This window comes from Gorilla gorilla, chromosome 15 (genome assembly GCF_029281585.2).
Source record: "Gorilla gorilla gorilla isolate KB3781 chromosome 15, NHGRI_mGorGor1-v2.1_pri, whole genome shotgun sequence".
Taxonomy (NCBI): Eukaryota; Metazoa; Chordata; class Mammalia; order Primates; family Hominidae; genus Gorilla; species Gorilla gorilla.
In genome coordinates, this window is record NC_073239.2 from 78,236,705 (window position 1) to 78,258,756 (window position 22,052).

Consider the following 22,052-nt stretch of genomic DNA (forward strand, 5'->3'; position numbering starts at 1 on the left):
TGTTATCTTCTTTTAAATGGTGTTGAGGTTTATTCTATCAGGCTATTAAACTACTAAAAAATCCTCTTGATCTTGCTAGGCTTTGTTTTGTTATGTATTATTATTATTTATTCTATGTCAGTTTTATCCTTAGTCCTGAGACATGGCCCTTTGTCTGGGACATGGTATTTACTCCTAAGGTCTATCCTCTTTAGAATTTCAATTGAATGGATGAGGTGCTTAGTAAGGTCTCTCCATTTAGGCTGGGACAGTATTCCAGTGTTTGCAGTACTGCACAGCCTATGATATCTTGGCCCAGTTCTCTTGTTCATAGCAACCATTCTCTGCTAGGCCTCATTAAGTCCTATCCTGCACATGGGCTACACAGGAACGCTTGTGAAATCTTCTTTGTCCTCTTCTTCTGCATACTCCTTTCTTTGTGGTATTCTGTCTTACAAATTTCAGGGATGACAACTACTCTAAACTTTTATCTAGATTTCTTCAGCTCAGCAAGACTTCCATACTTCCTTGGATTCCACTTCCTTTTAGTCTACTTGGTGTCCCCAGACAGAAAGCTGAAGAGGACGTGCAGATCACTTTGTGTTTCCTTTCTCTCAAGTATCACTGCCCTGCAATGTTTGTTGTCAAATGTCTAGAATCAGTTATCTTGTGTATTTCTAGTTGTTTCTAGTGGGAGGATGTGTCTGGCATTAGCTACTATCTATGGCCATAAGTGGATGTCCTCTTATGTATGTTTTGGTATATTGTCTACAACTTAATAACGTACGAAAACACACAATCACATTTTTCCTTTTTAAATTTAAAGATCTGTCTTTCATTACTGTATTAGGCCACTACTCTTCATGATTATAGATATTCTTAATGTAACTTCAATAACCATTAGTTTGTTGAAGTTCCTTTAAATGATTATAATTAACATTTCTAAATTATAATGATTAATAATTAATGTGAAATATACATCTGTACGACTCATTGCAGCTTTTACCAAACATTGAAAAGACATTTTTAAAGAGTTTAACACAAGATTTGGGTATAGAACAAAGTATATTCTAATATGCTTCTATTTTTTTAAAGTGAGATAAAATAAAATTTCAAGACAATAAAATCATCTATACAAACCTTGTTCACTGGTACAAGATTTAACTTGTAATTTTCTTAAAAACAACAGGGCCGGGTGCAGTGGCTTGTGCCTGTAATCCCAGCACTTTGGGAAGCTGAGGCAGGAAAATCGCTTGAGGCTAGGAGTTCAAAACTAGCCTGGAAAGCATAGCAAGACTCTGGTCCCCACTATAAAAACAATAACAACAGTAAATAACTTTTTTTCCTACTGGTTATAATTTCACTGGCACATCAAAGAAAATTCCAGAAACAAACTTGCCACAGACATTGTATTTCTAAGAAAGGTGATATACATCATCAACAACAGCATAATTTATATGTTTTACTTTATTGTTTAACAAACCATATCAAAGCAATCTAAACAATAATGCTGTTTAAATCAATCAATCAGATAAGGCCTATTGATCCAGTAATTTACTTGAGAATAGGACCCGCTCTGGGAACCTCTAGCCTTACATTCTGAAGACCCAGAGAATGTGTAATAAAAAACATGCAGATACTCAGCTCTGATTCTGGCTCCTCATTTGTAAAATAAAGGTTTGGTCTAGAGTTCTCTAGCACATCTTCAAATGGGCCCATTTTTTCTGTGTTCATCTGGCCCATCTTATTACAATGCTGTTTTTTTGTTTTTTATCATAAAACATTCATTCTATACATTTATTTTCATCTCAAAGTAATGATGGCCATATTTCTGTGTGATTATAACAATCTTCAAATAACTATAAATGCGAACAAAAATAAACATGCAGCTAAATGCCAGGTAATTTTATTTTATTATTTTTGAATGAGACAGGGTCTCGCTCTGTCACGCAGGCTGGAATGCAGCAGTGCAATCAGGGCTTACTGTGACCTTGAAGTCCTGAGCCCAAGCAATCCTCCCACCTCAGCCTTCTGAACAGTCAGAACCACAGGCACACATCAGCACACCTGGCTAATTTTTAATTTTTTTTTGTAGAGATGGGGATCTCACTATGTTGCCCAGGCTTGTCTTGAACTCCTGGCTTCAAGTTATCCTCCTGCCTTGGTCTCCCAGAGTGCTGGGATTACAGGCATGAGCCACTGTGTCTGGCCCCAGGTAATTTGAAAACTTAAAATATGTAACAATTATTCTATAAATATAATGCATTGAGTCTCTGATTGCTATTACATAAATGGACCAAAACTAAGAAACATAGCTTGTGCATTTACGTGGAAATATAGATGCTAGAATGATATCACTGCCTGCCACCAGTTATCTAAAACGGAGTCCAAGTTTTTAAAGTCATTTCCTAACTAATGTTAACAAGCACAGGTGTTTCCTGATTTCAGTTGTTCGGACTCTTAAAATGAGTAACTCAGGGAAATGTGTAAAATTCCTTTGTTGACTTCCTTTCTCCTGTATTAAGCCCAAGTTTCATCTTAGTACTCAATGTGGTTTTTATATTATCACACCCATTGTACCCATGAGCTTATCATCTGCCTTTATTTTTGTTATACTCACCAGAGCACTTTTGTCTTTCTTGCTACTTGTGTTATTTTTCAAGTGTTCCTCCACATATATGTGTGTGTGTGTTATATATTATTTTTTATTTATTTTTTGAGACAGTCTCTCGCTCCATTGCCCAGGCTTGAGTGCAGTGGTACAAACACGGTTCACTGCAGCCTCGAACTGCTGGGCTCAAGTGATCCTCCCACCTCAGCCTCCCGAGGAGCTAGGACTACAGGCATTTGCCACCACACTGGGCCTAGTTTTAAATTTTTTCTAGAGACAGAGTCTCACTATGTTGCCCAGACTGGTCTTGAATTCCTGGCCTCAAGCAATCCTCCTGCGTCAGCCTCCCACAATGCTGGGATTACAGGCATAAGACATCACGTCCAGCCTCCTGCATATTTAGAATCTCAGTTTAAGTGATTATATTTGGACTAAAAGAATATGTCAAAAATTCTACCTCTGAGCTGGGCACCATGTCTCATGCCTATAATCCTAGCACTTTGGGAGGCCAAGGTGGGAGGATCACTTAATATCCGGAGTTCAAGACCAGCCTGGGCAACATACTGAGACCCCGCCTCTACAGAAAAATACAAAATTAGCTGGGTGTGGTGGCACAAGCCTGTAGTTTCAGCTATTCAGGAAGTGAGGTGGGAGGATCACTTGAGCCTGGGAGGTCAAGGCTGCAGTGAGCTGTGATTGTGCCGGTGCACTCCAACCTAGGTGACAGGAGTGAGACCCTGTCTCAAAAAAAAATTACCTCTGATTTGAAGGTTCTCTGCAAGTGGCAGGGTTGAGCCCCCTGCATAGTCATGGATCTGTGGCAGGGGGCAAAGGATGAGGTGAATAGGAGGGGATCTGTGGCAGGCAGGAAGGATAAAGCAAATGGAAGGGAAAGTGAGCAGCAGGATGAGGCAGAGCTGATAACATTAATACAGTGCTGCAGGGCTTTGCAATGTGCTTTAAATTCAGTTTCTCATTTAATTCTGTGCAATTATATGATTTGTCCAAGGCCATCTAGCAATTTTGGGAGGATGCAAACCAAAATCTTTGAAAGCTATTGTCTCCTATGCCTAGGGTTCTTAAACTTGAGAGAAGAAAAATCACCCAAATTTGTCAAATATTGTCAAATCCCAATATTTGGATCATCTAACTCCCCATGCCACCCCAAAAGGTCATGAATGGAAGATCTGAATTACCTTGCTATTACCTACTGGCTTCTAGAACTAAAATTATGTTGACTACTTTATTAGTCCATACTGCTATAAAGAACTGCCCGAGACTGGGAAATTTATAAAGAAAAGACGTTTAATTGACTCACAGTTCCATATGTCTGAGGAGGCCTCAGGAAACTTACAATCATGGCAGAAGGGGAAGCAGGCACATCTTACATGGTGGCAGGCAAGAGAGAGAGTGCAAAAGGGAAAGAACCCCTTATAAAACCATCAGATCTCATGAGAACTCACTCACTATCACAAGAATAGCATGGAGGGAACCGCCCCCCCTCCGTGATCCAATCACTTCTCTCCCTCAACAAAACACATGGGGATTACAATTCGAGATGAGATTCGGGTGGGGCACAGAGCCAAACCATATCATTCCATCCCTGGCCCCTCCCAAATCTCATATCTTTTCACATTACAAAACCAATCATGCCTTCCCAACAGTCCTCCAAAGTCTTAACTCATTTCAGCATTAACTCAAAAGTCCACAGTCCAAAGTTTCATTTGAGACAAGGCAAGTCCCTTCCGCCTATAAACCTGTAAAATAAAAAATAAGTTAGTTCCTTCCAAGATATAATGGGGGTACAGGCATTCGGTAAGTACACCCATTCCAAATAGGAAAAATTGGCCAAAACAAAGTGGCTACAAGCCCCATGCAAGTCCAAAATCCAGCGGGGCAGTCATTAAATCTTAAAGCTCCAAAATGGTCTCCTTTGACTCCATGTCTCACATCCAGGGCACACTGATACAAAGAGTGGGTTCCCATGGCCTTGGCCAGCTCCACCCCTGTGGGTCTTCAAGGTACAGCCCCCTTCCTGGCTGCTTTCCAGGTGTTGGTGTTGAGTGCCTGTGGCTTTTCCAGGCACCTGATGCAAGCTGTAGGTAGATCTACCATTCTGGGGTCTGGAGGATGGTAGCCCTTTTCTCACAGCTCCAGTAGGCAGTGCCCCAATGGGGACTCTTTGTGGGGGCTCCAACCCCACATTTGCCCTTGCACTGCCCTAGCAGAGGTTCTCCATAAGGGCTCTGCCCTAGCAGCAAACTTATGCCTGGACATCCAGGCATTTCCATACATCTTCTGAAATCTAGGTAGAGGTTCTCCAACCTCAATTATTGACTTCTGTGCACCTGCAGGCCCAACGCCAAGTGGAAGCTGCCAAGGCTTGGGGCTTGCACCTTCTGAAGCAACAGCCTGAGCTGTACGTTGGCCCCTTTTAGCCACGGCTGGAGCTGAAGCAGCAGTGCATGGGATGCAGGGTGCCATGTTCCAAGGCTGCACAGAGCAGAAGGGCCCTGGGCCTGGCCCATGAAACCAAGTTTTCCTCCTAGGCCTCCAGATCTGTGGTGGGAGGGGCTGCTGCCAAGATCTCTGTGACATGCCCTGGAGACATTTTCCCCATTGTCTTGGCAATTAACATTTGGCTGCTTGTTACTTATGCAAATTTCTGTGGCCAGCTTGAATTTCTCCCCAGAAAATGGGTTTTTCTTTTCTATTGCATCATCAGGCTGCAAATTTTTCAAACTTTTATGCTCTGCTTCCCTTTTAAACATAAATTCCAATTTCAGATCGTCTCTCTCAAGTTCAGAGGCAAAATGCCATCTGTCTCTTGGCAAAAGGATAGCTCCAGTGTTCAATAAGTTCCTCATCTCCATCTGAGACCACCTCAGCCTGGGCTTCATTGTCCATATCACTACCAGCATTTTGGCTCCAACAATTCAACAAGTCTCTAGGAAACTCCAAACTATCCCATATCTTCCTGTTTTCTTCTGAGCCCTCCAAACTGTTCCAACGTCTGCCTGCTACCCAGTTCCAAAGTAACTTCCACACTTTCAGGTATCTACAGCAGTGCCCCACTCTTGGTACCAATTTACTGTTATTAGTCTGTTTTCACACTGCTACAAAGAACTGACTGACACTGGGTAATTTATAAAGAAAAGAGGTTTAATTGACTCACAATTCCACATGGCTGGGGAGACCTCAGGAAACTTATTTCGGTTGGTGCAAAGTAATTGTAGTTTTTGTAAATGTAATTGTGTTTACCTTTAATGGCAAAAACTGCAATTACTTTTGCACCAATCTAATACAATTATGGTGGAAGAGGAAGCAAGCAAGTTCATCCTACATGGCAGCAGGTGAGAGAGTGTGCAAAGGAGAAAGAGCCCCTTATAAAATAATCAGATCTCACAAGAACTCACTCACTATCATGAGAACAACATGAGAGAAACTGCCCCTATGATCCAGGGTGGTTGACATGTGGGGATTACAGGTCCCTTGACATGTGGGGATTACAGGTCCCTCCCTCGACATGTAGGAATTATAATTCAAGATGAGATTTGAGTGGGGACACAGAGCCAAGCCATATCAACTACATAGTGGGATTTTATTAAATTAGTACTGAAAAGAAGCAGTACCTTAATTTACCTACTTTACTTGTCCAGCATTTTGAATAAACATTTGCTAAATTTCTGTGTTCAAAACAAATGATTCTTGTGCTTCAGCTTCCTAAGCAGCTGGGATTACAGGCATGTGCCACCATGCCTGGCTAATTTTTGTATTTTTAGTAGAGATGGAGTTTCGCCATGTTGGCCAGGCTGGCACATACATATTTTACACCAAATAGGGTCATGATGAATTACAGTTTGATAGCCTGCTTTTTTCACTAACAATATATTGAGAAAGTCTACAATGGCTACTCTAGTAAATAGCTATGGCTACATCCTGGTAAAATAGTCAATTTAAAGTGAAGCTCTCCATATTGGTCCATTTTCATACTGCTATGAAGAAATACCCGAGAATGGGTAATTTTTTTTTTAAAGAGGTTTAATGGAATCTCAGTTCCACATGGCTGGGGAGGCCTCTCAATCATGGCAGAAGGTGAAGGAGGAGCAAAGGCACGTCTTACATTATAGCAGGCAAGAGAGTGTGTACAGTGGAACTGCCCTTTATAAAACCATCAGATCTCATGAGATTATTCACCATCACAAGAACAGCATGGGAAAACCTTTCCCCATGATTCGATTACCTCCCACTGGTTCCCTCCACAACATGTGGGGATTATGGGAGCTACAATTCAAGATGCAATCTGGGTGGCACACAGCCAAACCATATCACTCTCCCCCCACCTCCCACAGCTATGAAAAACATAACTAAGAAGGCCTGAGTGACCTTAACATTAAGATCATTTGAATTGATAATAAACATTTTGTGTATTAAATTTTATCACTATAAAAACTATTCAGTTCAAAGGCTAAAAGAGTGTGTAGAGGTTTTCATAAGTGACCTAAAGGCAATTCCAAAGGATTTTGAAAAATCCAAGTATGATGCCCAAGGACAAGAATGAAATTACTGACTGGATGGTCACTGAGTATACCAGAGAATGCCATCAAGACCTAGAGAAAACTCAGTAAAGGGTAAAGAGAATGATGCTATTACAGCAAAATAGTCATTTTCCTTTCACAGGTTTCTTACACAAGCCATACAGTTTAATAATTTGGTTATGACTTGTAGTTAATAACTACTTGGCTTGTTAATGGACAAGAACCAAATGAGAAAAGTTAATGGAACAACCTGACCATTAGCTATATTAATAATAGCTTTAGAGAAAATGATTACTATTTTAAACCATATTCACATGCTTCTATCACTAATCCTTTTTTAAAATGTCAAAAATATTAAGTTCTGCATTCAGAATTAAAGAATTTTAAACCATTTTATTTTGAGACAGGGTCTTGCTCTGTTGCCCAGGCTGGAATACAGTAGTGTAATCATGGTCGGTGATCAGCCTCAACCTCCTAGACTCAACCAATCTGTATTAGTCTGTTCTCATGCTGTTGATAAAGACATACCCGAGACTGGGCAATTTACAAAAAAAAAAGGTTTAACTGGACTCATAGTTCCACGTGGCTGGGGGGTGCCTCACAATCATGGTGGAAGGCAAGGAGAAGCAAGTCACATCTTACATGGATGGCAGCAGGCGAAGAGAGCTTGTGTAGGGAAACTCCCCCTTATATAAACATCAGATCCTGTGAGACCCACTCACTGTCACAAGAACAGCACGGGAAAGACCTGTTCCCATGATTCAGCCACCTCCCACTGGGTCCCTCCTACAACACGTGGGAATTCAAGATGAGATTTGGGTGGGGACACAGCCAAACCACATCACGATCCTTCTGTTTTAGCCTCCTGAGTAGCTGGGACCATAGGCATGTGCCACCACGCCCAACTAATTTTTAAAATTTCTTATAGAGACAGGTTCTTGCCATTTGCCCAGGCTTACATTATTTTAGTTTGGAAAGATATTTTTGCCTCATTTGGTGACATGCTAGTTTTACGTGTTAGAAGTGGATACAAAGAAATGTTTGCAGTGACTAAATGCAGTTAGATTTGGCTCCCCTAAATAATTTCTCTTCTTTTTTATTGTGTATGAAGTCTTTTTTTTGTGTATGAAGTTTTTTTTATTGTGTGTGAATCTACAAAACTATAATTGGGCTGTCATAAATCTGTTTCTTAATAGAATGGCAGCAAGGTTTTCCAGGGTTCACACTATTGCTAGAAAGGCACTTAGATAATATAAAGGATTTCAAATGAAAATATTCTAATATGGATGGATTCAAGTAGGTGAGATGTCAAAAAATAAATTAGCCATAGAAGAGATTTGTATTTGTTTTGTTTACATACATAAAATATTTAACCTCACTCGATTTTCCTGTTAGAAAACAGTGGCAGAAATGTTTTATGAAGTCGTTGCTCTTGATCACCAGGCTGTCTGGGCAGTTGTCAGTACAAAGTGTTACTAACTTGACTGCTTTTTATGGGAGGATTACTTTTATTTGTGCTTTTCTGTTCTGATCTCAATCCCTGGAATCTGTCTTACTTAAGTGGACTTTTGAGGCAAATAGTCATTGAAGGCTCTTCTTTTGGGGAAACCTGAGGAAGGGCGTGAAGCTCTCCCTGTCTCCTGGATCTGCTTGCCCTCTTAGGACCCTTCCCCTTTGGGTTTCCTTCCCTTTATTCTCTCTCTCATCATGAGCTGTGCATCCACTGACACCCTAACAGACTGGCCGTCAGGACCCTTTGGCTAGCTGAAGTCCTCACTCTCTGATCTCATCCCCCCATGCCACCCCGCCCTGACTTTGTCTCTGTTTCTTCCTCCAAGTCATTGAAGATCTTTCCTTTATCCATCATGAAGTCTGGAAGCTTCCCAGTGATATTTCTAGTTGTGGGTCGTTCTTTACTCATTCTGCCCAATATGCTGCATCATTTTCAATATGAGACCAGTGTTTTTCTTTCATTCTGAGAAATGTTACTATATCTTTGAAGTATCTTACATTTTCTGTTCTTTTTGTCCCATGAGGAGGACATTATGGCCCCACTTATTTAGATGTATCTTTGCCTACTCAGAAATGGATATAGACAGGCACTTCTAGGACCCCTGCCCTGCAAACCACTGTCTCCTGCTTGCTGAGAGTCTCAGTCTTCCCCTTTGTACTCTGTGTAGTAGCGGTAGTTTTCAATCCTACTATCTGTTAGAATCATGCTGGGATGGAGTTTAGGCATTTATTTTTCCAAAAATTTGTCAAATCTCAGCTCTACCATGTATTAGCTATGTGATCCAATTCACTTAACCCTTCAACTCTCGGTTTCCTTATTTGTGAAATAGACATAATAACATTTCATTTGGTTGTCATGAGGATCAAATGAATAATGTTTGTCAAGTGCTTTGTTGGCTGGTGGATGCTCAGGAAATTATAATACAGAAGCCAAGGTAACAGCTGAAGTGTACCATGTGCCTGGCAAGGTATCAAATGCCTTATGTTAATTATTTTATCTTCAGAGTCCTTTAAAGTAAGTACATTTATTTGTACAATGCTCTAAAAATTGTTTTCATTTACCTGTGTTGCATTGTTTTCTTTATCCTTTTGTATACATATTTTTTGTACTTCTTAGCATATTTATATTTCTTACTCTAGTTTTCAAATGTTATTTACTGGATTTTTTTTTTTTTTTTTTTTTTGAGACGGAGTCGCTCTGTCACCCAGGCTGGAGTGCAATGGCGTGATCTTGGCTCACTGCAGCTCTTGCCTCCTGGGTTCCAGCTACTTTCCTGCCTCAGCCTCCTGGGTAGCTGGGATTACAAGGACATACCACCACGCCCAGCTAATTTTTGAATTTTTAGTAGAGATGGGGTTTCATCATGTTGGTCAGGCTGGTCTCGAACTCCTGACCTCAGGTGATCCACCTGCCTCGGCCTCCCAAAGTTCTGGGATTACAGGTGTGAGCCACTGCGCCCAGCCTATTTACTGTTTTTTTCTATGTTGTTTATCATATATAATTTTAGTAATTACATAATATTCCATTAATATTCTATAATATACTCAGCCATTCCAATATGGCTGAACTGGTTCTTCAGGCATAGAACTCATTTTACTTTGAAACTTCTGATGTACACTGTCAAACTGCCCCTCAAAGCCTGTGCCATTTTATAGTAACATGGGGTCACATTTGAGCTGGCTGTGTTATTCTCTAAATTCTCTAATTCTATTAAATGGAATGGGAGTTGTGTGAAATGTTCCTTAAGAAATTAGAAAAATGACAGTGATTCAATCAAGCAACCAATCAATTTAAAAAGCATTTTGATAATGTACTAGGAATTATATACAGAGAAGTCTAAAGTTATAGTGTGACTAAGACAAGAAACAGTAATAGTGATCATGGAATAAAACCCTCTAGTCTATAAAAGGACCTATAATACAGATATATCTATATTGCAATAGTTGCTATATTGTATCACATACAATCCATTAGTGATCAGCGTGGGATGTGTAGAGAAAGGGAACCCCTTGCTCCCCTGCTTTCAGGGTCAGGGCCAGCTCTGGATAAAAGTTGTTACATAGGAGAAGTTGGTATTGGCAGACAGTTCCTTCTTACAGAGACCTTGTACTGTGTGCTGCTCCCTACCTGACCTTATGTCACATAACATAGGCTGGAGACAATTAGAGTTTTCCTGGAGATTAATTTTGAGATGCTGATAGCAAAGATCCTCATTCTGCTGGGGCTGTTAAGCTGGGAATGTAGGAAGTTGGGGCTGTTGATGACCATCTTCCCTGGCTGTATTTAGGGAGCCAGTTGCAGGAAGAGAAAATGAGGAACAGGGAGAGGGGAGCAAAACCAACAGGTGATGAGAGGGGAAGGAAGGAGAGAAAAAGTGCTTGAGCCAGACGGTGAGAGGGTAGCTTGACAATTACCATGGTAGCCTGCATTTTGCCTGTAGCCTTTTGGGGTTTAAATACTTCACGTCAAACGTGTGACTTCAATCAGGCAATTTTGGGCGGCAGGCTGAGAGCCACAACACAGGTGTTTCTTTTTAACTAAGGCCCATGCTTTTGCCATGTCTTGGGTGTCATTCCCTCCTGCAGTCTCAGAACCCTATGATCTCTCTCCTTGGTGTTGCTTACCCATTCTAAACAAGCCCTTCTTCTAGTGATTCCATCTTCTTCCTCAGCTCTCACTCTCCTTCCCATCCCAGCCAAACTTCTTGAAAGGGTGCCTACATTCACTCTCTCACACCCTTTTCACCTCAACCTACCCTAAGAGGCTTCCACTCACAACCCCCTACTGAAACTGTTGAAAGATTACTAAGGACCTGTCCATGCCAACTCCACATGCCATTCTTTTTTAATTTATTTTTATATTTTGTAGAGACAGGGTCTCACTTTGTTACCCAGGCTGGTCTCGAACTCCTGGGCTCAAGTGATCCTCTTGCCTCAACCTCCCAAAGTGTTGGGACTACAGGCGTGAGCCACGGTGCCAAGCCCATGTGGCGTTCTTTAGTCCTTGCCTACTAAATCTCTTGACATCATTTGACCTAGCAGACAATTCCTCCCTGCTTGAAAACTTTTTGGTTGGTTTCCATAATACCTGGACACCACATCTTCCGGGCTACTGCTTTTCTCTTACCTCCCTGGCTACTGCTTGTCATCCCACTTGCCTGCTTCTCCTCCACCTATAAATGTTGGAGTTGCTGGAGGGCTCTGTCCTGGGTCCTCCTCTCAAGTTGCATTCTCTTCCTATCTTCCCATAAAGAGTCTGATCCACTATTCTAGCTTAAATTACTATCTGTATACCAATGGCTCCCAAATTTGTCTTTAGCTAAGAGACTGCCCCTCTGAGTGTCACAACCACATAGCCAATTCCCCACTTCAGATTTCTGCTTAAATGTATCAAGATATATCAAACTTGATAAGTTTTGAATTGAGCTCTTCATCCTCCCCTCCCACCCCCAACTCGTTATCCCTGCCCCAATCTCCTCTTGCCATGTTTCTTTCTTTTTTTGAGACAGGATCTCACTCTGTCACCCAGGCTGGAGTGCAGTAGCATGATCATAGGTCACTACAGTCTCAACCTCCCAGGCTCAAGTGATCCTCCTGCCTCAGCATCTGAGTAGCTGAGACTACAGGAACCTGCCACCACGCCTGGCTAATTTTTATATTTTTTTGTAGAAACTAGTCCTCACTTTGTTGCCCAGGCTGGTCTCTAGGCTCAAGTGATCCTCCTACTTTGGCTTCCCCTGCTAACACAGGCACGTGCCCTGGCTAGTTTTAAAAAGTTTTTTTTTTTTTTTTGTAGAGATGAGAGTCTCCCTATGTCACGCAGGGTGGTCTCAAACTCCTGGGCTTAAGCCATCCCCCCACCTTGTCCTCCCAAAGTGCTGGGATTACAGGCATGAGCCACCGCACCTTGTCTCATGCCGTTTCTTAACTCCCTAATAGCTCCCTAGTCCACATAGTTGGCTCAAGCCAGATTCTGCAAGTCATCCTTGATACTGTCCTCTTCCTCATTCCCTTCAATCTGTCATCAAGACTTGTCAGTTCTACTTGTGAAACACTTCTTGAATTCATCTATTTATCTTCATCTCCATCACTACCACCTGAGTCCTGGCCACCATCTTCTCACCTCTGGACTTTGGCAACAGCTTCATAAACTGGTCTCCCCACACTTGTGCTGTTTCTTCCAATCCACCCCCCAGAGAGATATTTTATTTTACTAAAAAAATAAAATGGGACTACAGGCACATGCCACCACATCCAGCTAATTTTTTTAGTTTTTATTGTTTGTAGAGACAGTCTTGCCATGTTGCCAAGGCTGGTCTTGAACTCCTGGGCTCAAGCAGTACTCCTGCCTCAGCCTCCCAAAGTGTTGGGTTTATAGGTGTGAGCCACCTTGCCTGTCCCCAGAGAGGTATTTTAAAACACAAATCCTCATCTTACCCTGGCTCTGCTTAACAGCCTTCAGAGGCGTCCAGTGGCCCATAGATAATGTTCAAGGCTTTCCTATGATCTACCAGTCTGGTCAGTGTGACCACCTTTGCAAGCTCATTTCAGCCACTCTCCCCTCACCTTCCTCAGCTCCAGCCACGTAGGGTGCTTTTGGTTCCCAAACAGGCCAACCCATCTGTCTCCTCGGGAGCTCTGAATGAGCTGATCTCCCTGCTATTTGCTTTTTCAAGGAACCCTTCCCTGACCACCCATCCAGTTATAATACATCACCCCTTGGCACCGTGGGCTTTTCCTTCACTGCACCCTCTTCTATTTGTTGTTTTTCCTCCTTGTGGGACTGTAAGCCCCAGGAGGGCAGTCACCATGGCTGTCTGACCCACTGCTCTGTCACCATTGCCAATCCTGATAGGTACTGATAGGGTGAAGATGGAGTGTCTGGTATCATCATATCCCAGTCCCAGGACAGCTGTGTGGCCACCTACCATTTGGGGACTATTTTCTTTTTAAAATTAAAAAAAAAATTAAAGTCTACACCCCATGATTCTGTATGGGGACTGTTTCTTTTAGCCCAAAGTCCAACAGGAGCAAATCCTTCAGTGGCTCTTAAAGCTAGAGTTCAGTTGTTTGGAGGAGAGGGTGACAGAGCTGACCCACAGGGTAGATGCGACATCTTCCCCTGGAGCACTAAGGCCAAACAGGAGCCCCCGGACGTTTGGGAGCAGGCTTTACAAGCCCTGCCTAAAGCTAAGATGTCATTAGAGTGATGCGTTGCATCCCTGCCTTGTTCTCTAAGGAAGCTTTGGTGTTTTCAAGACAGGCCCGCTCCCCCCTGGCCCATTGTCCTTACTTGTTTTCATTCTGTATAGTGCTGTTATTACGGGTCAGGCCTCCTTGCACTCATGTGAAATCGTTGAGAACCTACTCAATTAGAAAGTTCTGAACAGGGCCTTAGAGGAGTAGGGGCTAGAAAGATGAACCTGGGGCCAGGCACAGGGGCTCATGCCTGTAATCTTAACACTTTAGGAGGCAGGGGCTGGACGATCACTTGAGCCTGGGAGCTGGAGGTTATGGTGAGCCATGATCACACCGCTGTATTCCAGCCTGGATGACAAAGCAAAACCCAGTCTCTAAAACATAAGAGAAAGAAAGGAGGGAAGGAAGAAAGAAAGGAATGAAAGAAAGCCGAATCTGCTCCGAGGGAACCAGTGTAGCAAGACAGAATGTAATCAAGTATCTTAAGAGTGGCCTAGGCTTGGCTGGGTGCTGTGGCTCACGCCTGTAATCTCAGCACTTTGGGAGGCCGAGGCAGGCGAATCACTTGAGGTCGGGAGCTCGAGACCAGCCTGACCAACATGGAGAAACCCTGTCTCTACTAAAAATACAAAATTAGCCGGGCGTGGTGGCGCATGCCTGTAATTCCAGCTACTCGGGAGGCTGGGGCAGGTGAATCGCTTGAACCTGGGAGGCGGAGGTTGCGGTGAGCCGAGATGGCGCCATTGCACTCCAGCCTGGTCAACAAAAGCGAAACTCCGTCTCAAAAACAACAACAAAAACAACAACAACAAAAAGTGGCCTAGGCTTTTTGGGAAACAAATTGGTTGTGGCTGGCCCTCAGGGAGCAAGCTTTGCGGCATAGCAGCGTAGGCTAAAAGGTCCTCCCCGGAGACAAAATCTGCAGGGGCCACGGGGTGGGAAGCATCAGAAGGCTGCCCACTCTGACTGCAAATACAACAACCTGGAGTGTTCCTAGAAGAGGCAATTTCTTCCGCGTGTGTGTTGGGGACAGCCTGTGTGTGTGAACATTTTCTGCCCTTGCCGCGTAGGGCTGGGTGGACCAGGAACCACCCGCAGAGGAAGAGACTTATTACCTCTTGGCCATGTCTGTCTCCAGAAGAACCGACCTTTCCTGCTCTTTGTGCAACAAGGCACACCTTCCGAGGAAGGAGGCGAACAGGATTTCCATCATTACTACTGCCCTATTAAAACACACACATACACACAACTGTGTAATTAGCCTCTGCAGGAAAGGCGCACAAACAGGATGCATTCGAGCTGACCCCGGGATGAGCCATCCCTGTAAATATTAGGAAAAAGAACCTCCCCGCCGTGCCCCCGCCTCCGGCCAGGGCCTCTTGGGGATGGCCCTGCAGGGTCACCAGCCCACCGGGGAGGTTGGGAGAGAGGGGGCGGGCGACTCCTCGCCGCGCGGGTTCCTGGCTGGAGCGCCTTCCTCTGCGTCCTCCCAACCTTCCATCGCTCCCCAGGTCAGTCTACCACGCCTCAGGTGTTTGCTTGGGCTGGGCCACGAACCCTTTCCTTTTTGGCCTGCGCCCGGGGTGGCCCCTAACCCGCAGCGCACGGCCAGACCCAGCGCTACAAGGAGGGCGCGCAGGGCGGCGCAAGCGGGCACTGGCCTCCCGGGGGCTTGCGCGGGGATCCACCCACCGCAGGGCCGGGCCGCGGACCGTGGGCCACGCCCCTGGGGTCCGGAAGGCGCGGGAGCGGACGCGGGGGTTCTGTGAACTTGGAACCTGGCGGTGTGAGGTTCTCGCTGGGGATGCGGCGGCGGCAGCTGCTTCCTGGTTTGAAGCTCGCCGAGTGGGGGAGAGCGTGAGCCTTCGGAGGCGGGGGCAGGAGGAGAAGCAAGAGGAGGCGGGGGAAGAGACGCTTGCGGCTGGGGCTCACCGGACGGGTAGCTCCGGCTCTCCAGGGAGAGGAGCTGCCCGGCCCTGGAGAAGGGGCGAGTCCTGCGCGAGTCCCCGGGAGGCGCCGCGCGCTTGGAAGGGACGGTCGGGCTTCCCCGGCCCGCTGAGGGCTCGGCGGCGGGCTCCCCTCCTTTCCACCTCGGGAGGGAGGGAAGGAGGGGAGGGAAAAGTCCCACGGAGGAGGCAGAATGGCCAGTCGAGGGGCGCTTGGGCGCTGCCTTTCCCCAGGGCTGCCTCGACTCCTGCAGCTGTCCCGAGGGCTGGCCTGAGACGGGACTCCCGGTTCTCCCGCTGCGAACCAGCGCGGCCCCCCGGGGCCGGGGCAGCGGCGCCGGCATGTCGTCTGGCACCATGAAGTTCAATGGCTATTTGAGGGTCCGCATCGGTGAGGCAGTGGGGCTGCAGCCCACCCGCTGGTCCCTGCGCCACTCGCTCTTCAAGAAGGGCCACCAGCTGCTGGACCCCTATCTGACGGTAAGCGTGGACCAGGTGCGCGTGGGCCAGACCAGCACCAAGCAGAAGACCAACAAACCCACGTACAACGAGGAGTTTTGCGCTAACGTCACCGACGGCGGCCACCTCGAGTTGGCCGTCTTCCACGAGACGCCCCTGGGCTACGACCACTTCGTGGCCAACTGCACCCTGCAGTTCCAGGAGCTGCTGCGCACGACCGGCGCCTCGGACACCTTCGAGGGTTGGGTGAGTAGCGGTGACCCCTTCCCTTTGTGTCCACCCAACCCCCGTTCCCCTTAGGTTTTTCAAAACTCACCCGGGTCCCGCTTTCCCATCGCTTTGTGGCTGAGGGAATTCCCTCCAGACTTTGGTCTTCGTCCAGGTGGCCGCGGCACTGGTGACGCGACCGCGGTGGGTGTGTGCAGGCGCAGGTGTGTCTCCAGGAAGCCGGCCTGGACACGATCCCCTTTCAGGACAGCGGCTTGGCCTAACGGGAAGTCGGGCAGGGGTCCAGGGCAGTCACCCTTTCCGCCCAGTCTTTGGGTAAGGAGCTCCAACTTTCAGCACGCGAGTGATACGTAGGAAAGGCAGGGAAGGAGTGATACGAAAGGGACTTGATTTGGGTAAAGTGCTTCAAGCGCTACTTAGGAGAAAGCCGTACATTCTCGCGAGTATTATTCATAATGTTTATGGATACATGTTGGTTCAGCCGCTCAGACGTGCACACGTGTTTCGGCTTGCACATCCCAGAGGTACATGAGCTACACTGGCAGGGAAATGAGCGCCTGGGTCTGCACGTTGGCAGTTTTATTATTTAGCATTTTTCCAAGGGGATGAGATTTACATATACTTGCAAGTAACTTAGTCAGTCCGAGGTGGGAGTCCTGCAGTGTGGGTTTCTGCTGCTATGGGTCTGAGAAGAGACTGTAAGGACTCCTCAGGAGGTTGTTAACTGTCTTCCCTCCCCCCATCACCGGCCTGTGTTCCTGGGTATTGACGTGTAGCTACCCGCAGCTTTCCACTTGCCTCTGCTTTTCACATAGTTCCCATGAGGCATAATTTCTGCTGTAAATCAATTAAAACTTCTAGAGCACTCTACACGGTGCTAACATGCTTTTACTGCCTAATCCTCACACTGTCTTTGTGATGCAGGTGTCATCGTTCCCACTTTGAGATGATGGAATGATAATTATAATAAAGTAGTCTGGTTTGGCAAAGTGGAGTACGTCATTTGAAGACTCTCAGGAGTTTAATAGTTTAAGTTCTGGAGGGAGTCAGTTTTGAACCCAATATCAGTATTGAAAATGTTTGAAATTTACAAGTGGTGAAATCAGATGGACGGTGATGAAGACTCATTTAGGTATTTATTTTATACTTTGTGGAATTAGTAATTTTACCGTATATTTTCTAAAATTAAAGATGGCTTGTGGAGCTATTCCTTTCTTTTAAATAGAAGTACAAAAACCATAATGACTAACCTTAATCGTCAAATTATATTGAGTTAATTTCCCTTCAGCCTAATTTACTTTGTGGTACTTAGAAGTGGGGACTAGAGAGGAATTGCTAAAATACAGTTAGATATTTACATTTATCCTGTGAATTTCTGGAAATGAAATAGAAGTGAGTGTAGGCATCCAGATGGAATTGTTGAGTTCTATTAGTGTCTGATTAGGAGTTAGGTTGGGCAAAGCTCTAGAGGAACTAGGTTCTGAATTATGGTGGTGCAGATTGGCCAATAGCCATGAGAAGCATCTCTTCCTGGAGATAGCCTAGACTCCTCCTTCTCAACCATAATCTGCCCACTTGAATCACCCAGGGACCTTTAAAAAATCCCCACTTTTAAAGATTCTAGATAGGAATCTCTGGCTGTGGGACCCCATCATCCGTACTTTTAGGCTCACCAGGTGATTCCAGTATGCAGTCAAGGTGGAGAACCTGCGGCCTACATGAAGACCAAAAGAGGACTTCTTGGTGTCATAAGTGTAGGAAGATCCACGTTATCTGACTAGGTGGCATGTACAGAGCTGCTTATTGTTCCACTGGATGAATATTCAATGTAAATCAGATATCGATATTTATAATGGTCTGAAATAATTACACTTAGATGTTTAATATAACCCACTGGTGGTGTTTTGGAAAACGTTGAGTGTTTGGTTGGTAGGGAGGGTCAGCATTTAAATGACCTTGAAACCAACGGTTTTTCATGCATTTGCATGCATCAGAAGGCAGATTTTTTTGTTTTTTTTAAAAAGGTTTTGTGTATTTCAGAACTGTAAGGATATGGTACATAGGATGGGCAGAGTGTTGTTTCTTTTCTTTTTAAAGAAAATCTTGTTAAAAAAATTTGGAAATATATGGAATGCATGCTTTTAAAAAAAATTATCCTTTATAGGTTCAAAAATGCTTTAAAAAAATAGAGATGGGGTCTTGCTACCTTGTTGACCAGGCTGGTCTTGAACTTGTGGCCTCAAGCCATCCTCCCACTTCAACCTCCCAAAGTGCTGGGATTACAGGTGTGAGCCACTGCATCTGGCCCAAAGGTGCTTTTGAAGTTCAGGATTAAAGAAATACTTATTTATCTTTAGTATTTTAAATTGACGTGTAGTTTATTCAGAGAGTTACATGTGGAATAATTGAATTTACTCCATAATAAATTTATGGTTGCAAGTGGAACTACAGATTACTGACTTAAAAAAAAACTATTGAAGTTGCAGGTTCAAAAAACCCCCAAAACCTAGTGACTTAGTTTTTGCTAGATCCAGAGAAGCTCTTAGCTGTAGGTTATGGATGAGAGGATTCAATATGGTTAAGATCTCAATTCTTCCCAAAGTATTCAATAGATTCAGTATAATCTCAGGCAAAATCTAAGTTTGTTGTAGAAATTGACAGACTGACTTTAAAATTTATATGGAAATGTAAAGTACTGAGACCAGTCTAAGAATAGTTTTGAAAAAGAACAAGTTGGGGGACTTACAGTATCTGATTTCAAGGCTAACTGTAACACGACCGTAATCAAGATAATGTGGTATTGGAATAAAGAGAGTCATACAGATCAGTGGAATGAATAGAAGAGAGTCTAGAAATAGATCCACACATATATGATCCACTGATTTCTGATAAAGCTGCCAAGAAGGCAACTCAGTGGGGGAAATGGTAATCTTTTCAACTAATGGTGATTGAACAACTGGATAGCCACATACAGTAGTATGAGCCTTGACACTTACCTCACATCCTACAAAGACATTAATTCAAAATGGATTATAGACCTAAATGTAAGAGTTTAACTGTGAAACTTCTATAAGAAAACAAAATTGTAGTGACCTTGGGTTCAGCAAAAATTTTTTAGATAGCGTACAAAATGCACCAACTATAAAAAAATCAGTAAGTTGGACTTTATCAAAATGAAAAACTATTGCTTCCCAGAGAATGTTTAAGAAAATAAAAACCCAAGCCACAAATGGGGGAAAATAACTGCAACACGTAAATGAAAGATGTGTAACATGAATATATAAAAGAACTCTAACAGCACAATAATAATGAGAAAAATACCTAATTTAAAATCCAACAAATGACTTGTAACTTGTCAAATATTTCAATAGGCACTCACCTTCATGCCAAATAGCACATTAAAAGATGCTCAAAATCATGAGTCATTAAGGAAATGCAAATTAAAACCAAAATGAGATCTCAGTATGTTCCCACTAGAAAGGTTAAAATTAATAAGACTGACCATACCAAGTGTTGGTGAGGAAGTGGAGCACCTGGAACTCTCATATGCTATGGTGAGGAATGTAAAATGGTAAATCATGTTGGAAAATAGTTTGGCAGTTTCTTAAACTATCAAACATATGCCTACTATATAACTTACTGTTTAGTATTTACTAAAAGACATGAAATCATTCATACAAAGGCTTGTCCACGAGTGTTCATAGCATCTTTATTTGTAATAACCCCCAAAGTGGAAACAACTCAAATGTCAACAGATGAATGTTTAAACAATTGTGGTTTATCCATACAATGGAATGTTACTCAGCAATAAAAAAGAGGAACTATTACACATGTAACAACAGGAATGAATCTCAGAATAATTATGCTGAGTGAAAGAAGCTAGACAAAAAAGTACGGTTTCATTTATGCAAAATTCTAGAAATGGAAAGGAGTCTATAGTGACAGGAAGCAGATCAGTGGGTGCCTAAAAATGGAGAGTGGAGGTGAGGGAGGTGGATTACAAAGGAGGCAGAAACTTTTAGGGGAGATGAATATTTGTGTTATTCTGATTGTGGCAATGGTTTCACAGTTATATACATATGTCAAAGCTTATTAAATAGTTCACTTTAAGTATGTGCATGTTACTATATGACAATTATACCTGAATAAAGCTGTGGGGAAAAAAACCAATCAGGACTTATCCATATTTTACTGAAGGTGTTAAGTAAGATGCTAATAAATGACAGAATTTCAGCTGAGCCAAGTCTGACTCTTGAAAACTACATTTCCTCTTTAGTGCAGAAAATATTTATGAGAGTGGGAGCGTAGAAAAAATGAAATCACAATAAAACAAATTAGTTTCTGATTTTTGGACACGGTCTCATTTTCTAAATTATCACTGTCAGTTTTTTTCTGCTGCTTCTAGAACATGTTTATTTTGCATAATTTCTCTGGCTTCCAAAATCTGAAGAATTGCCTCTGTTTAAACTCTATTTTCTTCTTTCGTGTACTTGCTTTTGATTTGCTGACCTTCTAAATGGGGACCAGCATCTAATGCTTAATGCAGAGTGCTGGGGACGTGGGGAGGCAGGAGGAGCTGGAGGCTGCGTCATGGAAAGACCTTGGCGCCCCCTCAGGAAGGAAGGACTGGCTTGGCAGGATCCCAGGCTGTTTTCCTGGTTCAGCCCTCCTGAAGACATTGTGTTCTCTGCAGCCCTGGAGGGCCACTTTCTCTCAATTTCTCAGTGAGGTACCTGTTTTGTAATCAGTCCTGTCAGGTGAAGCAGCCACATTACTACTGGACAATCATGGAATATCTTTTCCCTTCCTTCCTGGATCCAGGTGTCTGAATTTATACCATCAAAATTCTTCCAGATTTTCTATCTAGTGGTTCATTCTCTTTTGTACTTTGTAGTGCAGTTGTTTATTCTCATGATTGATTTTTTTCTGAGCCAATTGGAAGGAATGTCTAACACTGACTGATCAACCCACAGTGTTTAAGAGGAAAAACATATTTTAGAATCTTGAGGGAGTTTTATTTCAGTGTATGTGAATTGTATTGGCTATGTAGCGTCTTCATTTTTGTTGTAAGAAGAATTTTGCTACAGTGGGACCGGCTGCTTCTCATCACAAACAGGTTGTGGCTCAGATATTTTCCCCTTTGGAGAGCATTTTCCTGGTCATATTATTATCTTGTTGTCTTTCGTTGCACTCATTGCTCTCTGAGATCATTTTGTTAATGAATTTGCTTATTATACTTTCCTCCTTTAGATTACAAATGGCTGGAGAGCAGGGACTCACCTCTCTTATTCACTGTCCTAACCCTGGGACAATGTCTCATATGTAGTAAACATTAAATATTTGTTAAACGAAATTTTATGTGATTGGGGGACAAGTAAAGTGTAAGTACTTTGGGAGCATCTTTCCATCTTTCTAAAAGAAATAAATGAAAATAGTTGAGGAGTTACTGGATGAACAGTATTCCTCTGTTAAATCAATCAATGACATACCAATATGTGCTTGAAAGACTGGGCCTGACTGCTATATTCTTTGAATATGGTAATGGATTGAAAACCTTGTGTATGGAAAATTCCCTGCTCT

General features: G+C 43.5%; 1 protein-coding gene and 1 long non-coding RNA gene across 4 annotated transcripts in view; one reads left to right on the plus strand and one right to left on the minus strand.

Annotated features, from left to right (window-relative positions):
* LOC109023266 (uncharacterized) overlaps positions 1-16,880 on the minus strand; it is a 28,255-nt gene extending 11,375 nt beyond the window's left edge. The window contains exons 1-2 of one of the 2 annotated variants that reach the window (XR_002002661.4): positions 16,561-16,880; positions 1,120-1,287 (exon numbers count right to left, since the gene is read on the minus strand). This is a non-coding gene — a long non-coding RNA (uncharacterized lncRNA). The remainder of the gene's footprint in view (positions 1-1,119; positions 1,288-16,560) is intronic. The other variant, XR_008671444.2, reaches the window with a different exon arrangement.
* PRKCH (protein kinase C eta) overlaps positions 15,519-22,052 on the plus strand; it is a 334,858-nt gene continuing 328,324 nt past the window's right edge. The window contains exon 1 of one of the 2 annotated variants that reach the window (XM_004055266.5): positions 15,519-16,490. In XM_004055266.5, coding sequence (XP_004055314.1) covers positions 16,128-16,490 — 363 coding nt within the window. In that variant the 5' untranslated portion in view covers positions 15,519-16,127. The remainder of the gene's footprint in view (positions 16,491-22,052) is intronic. The other variant, XM_055361793.2, reaches the window with a different exon arrangement.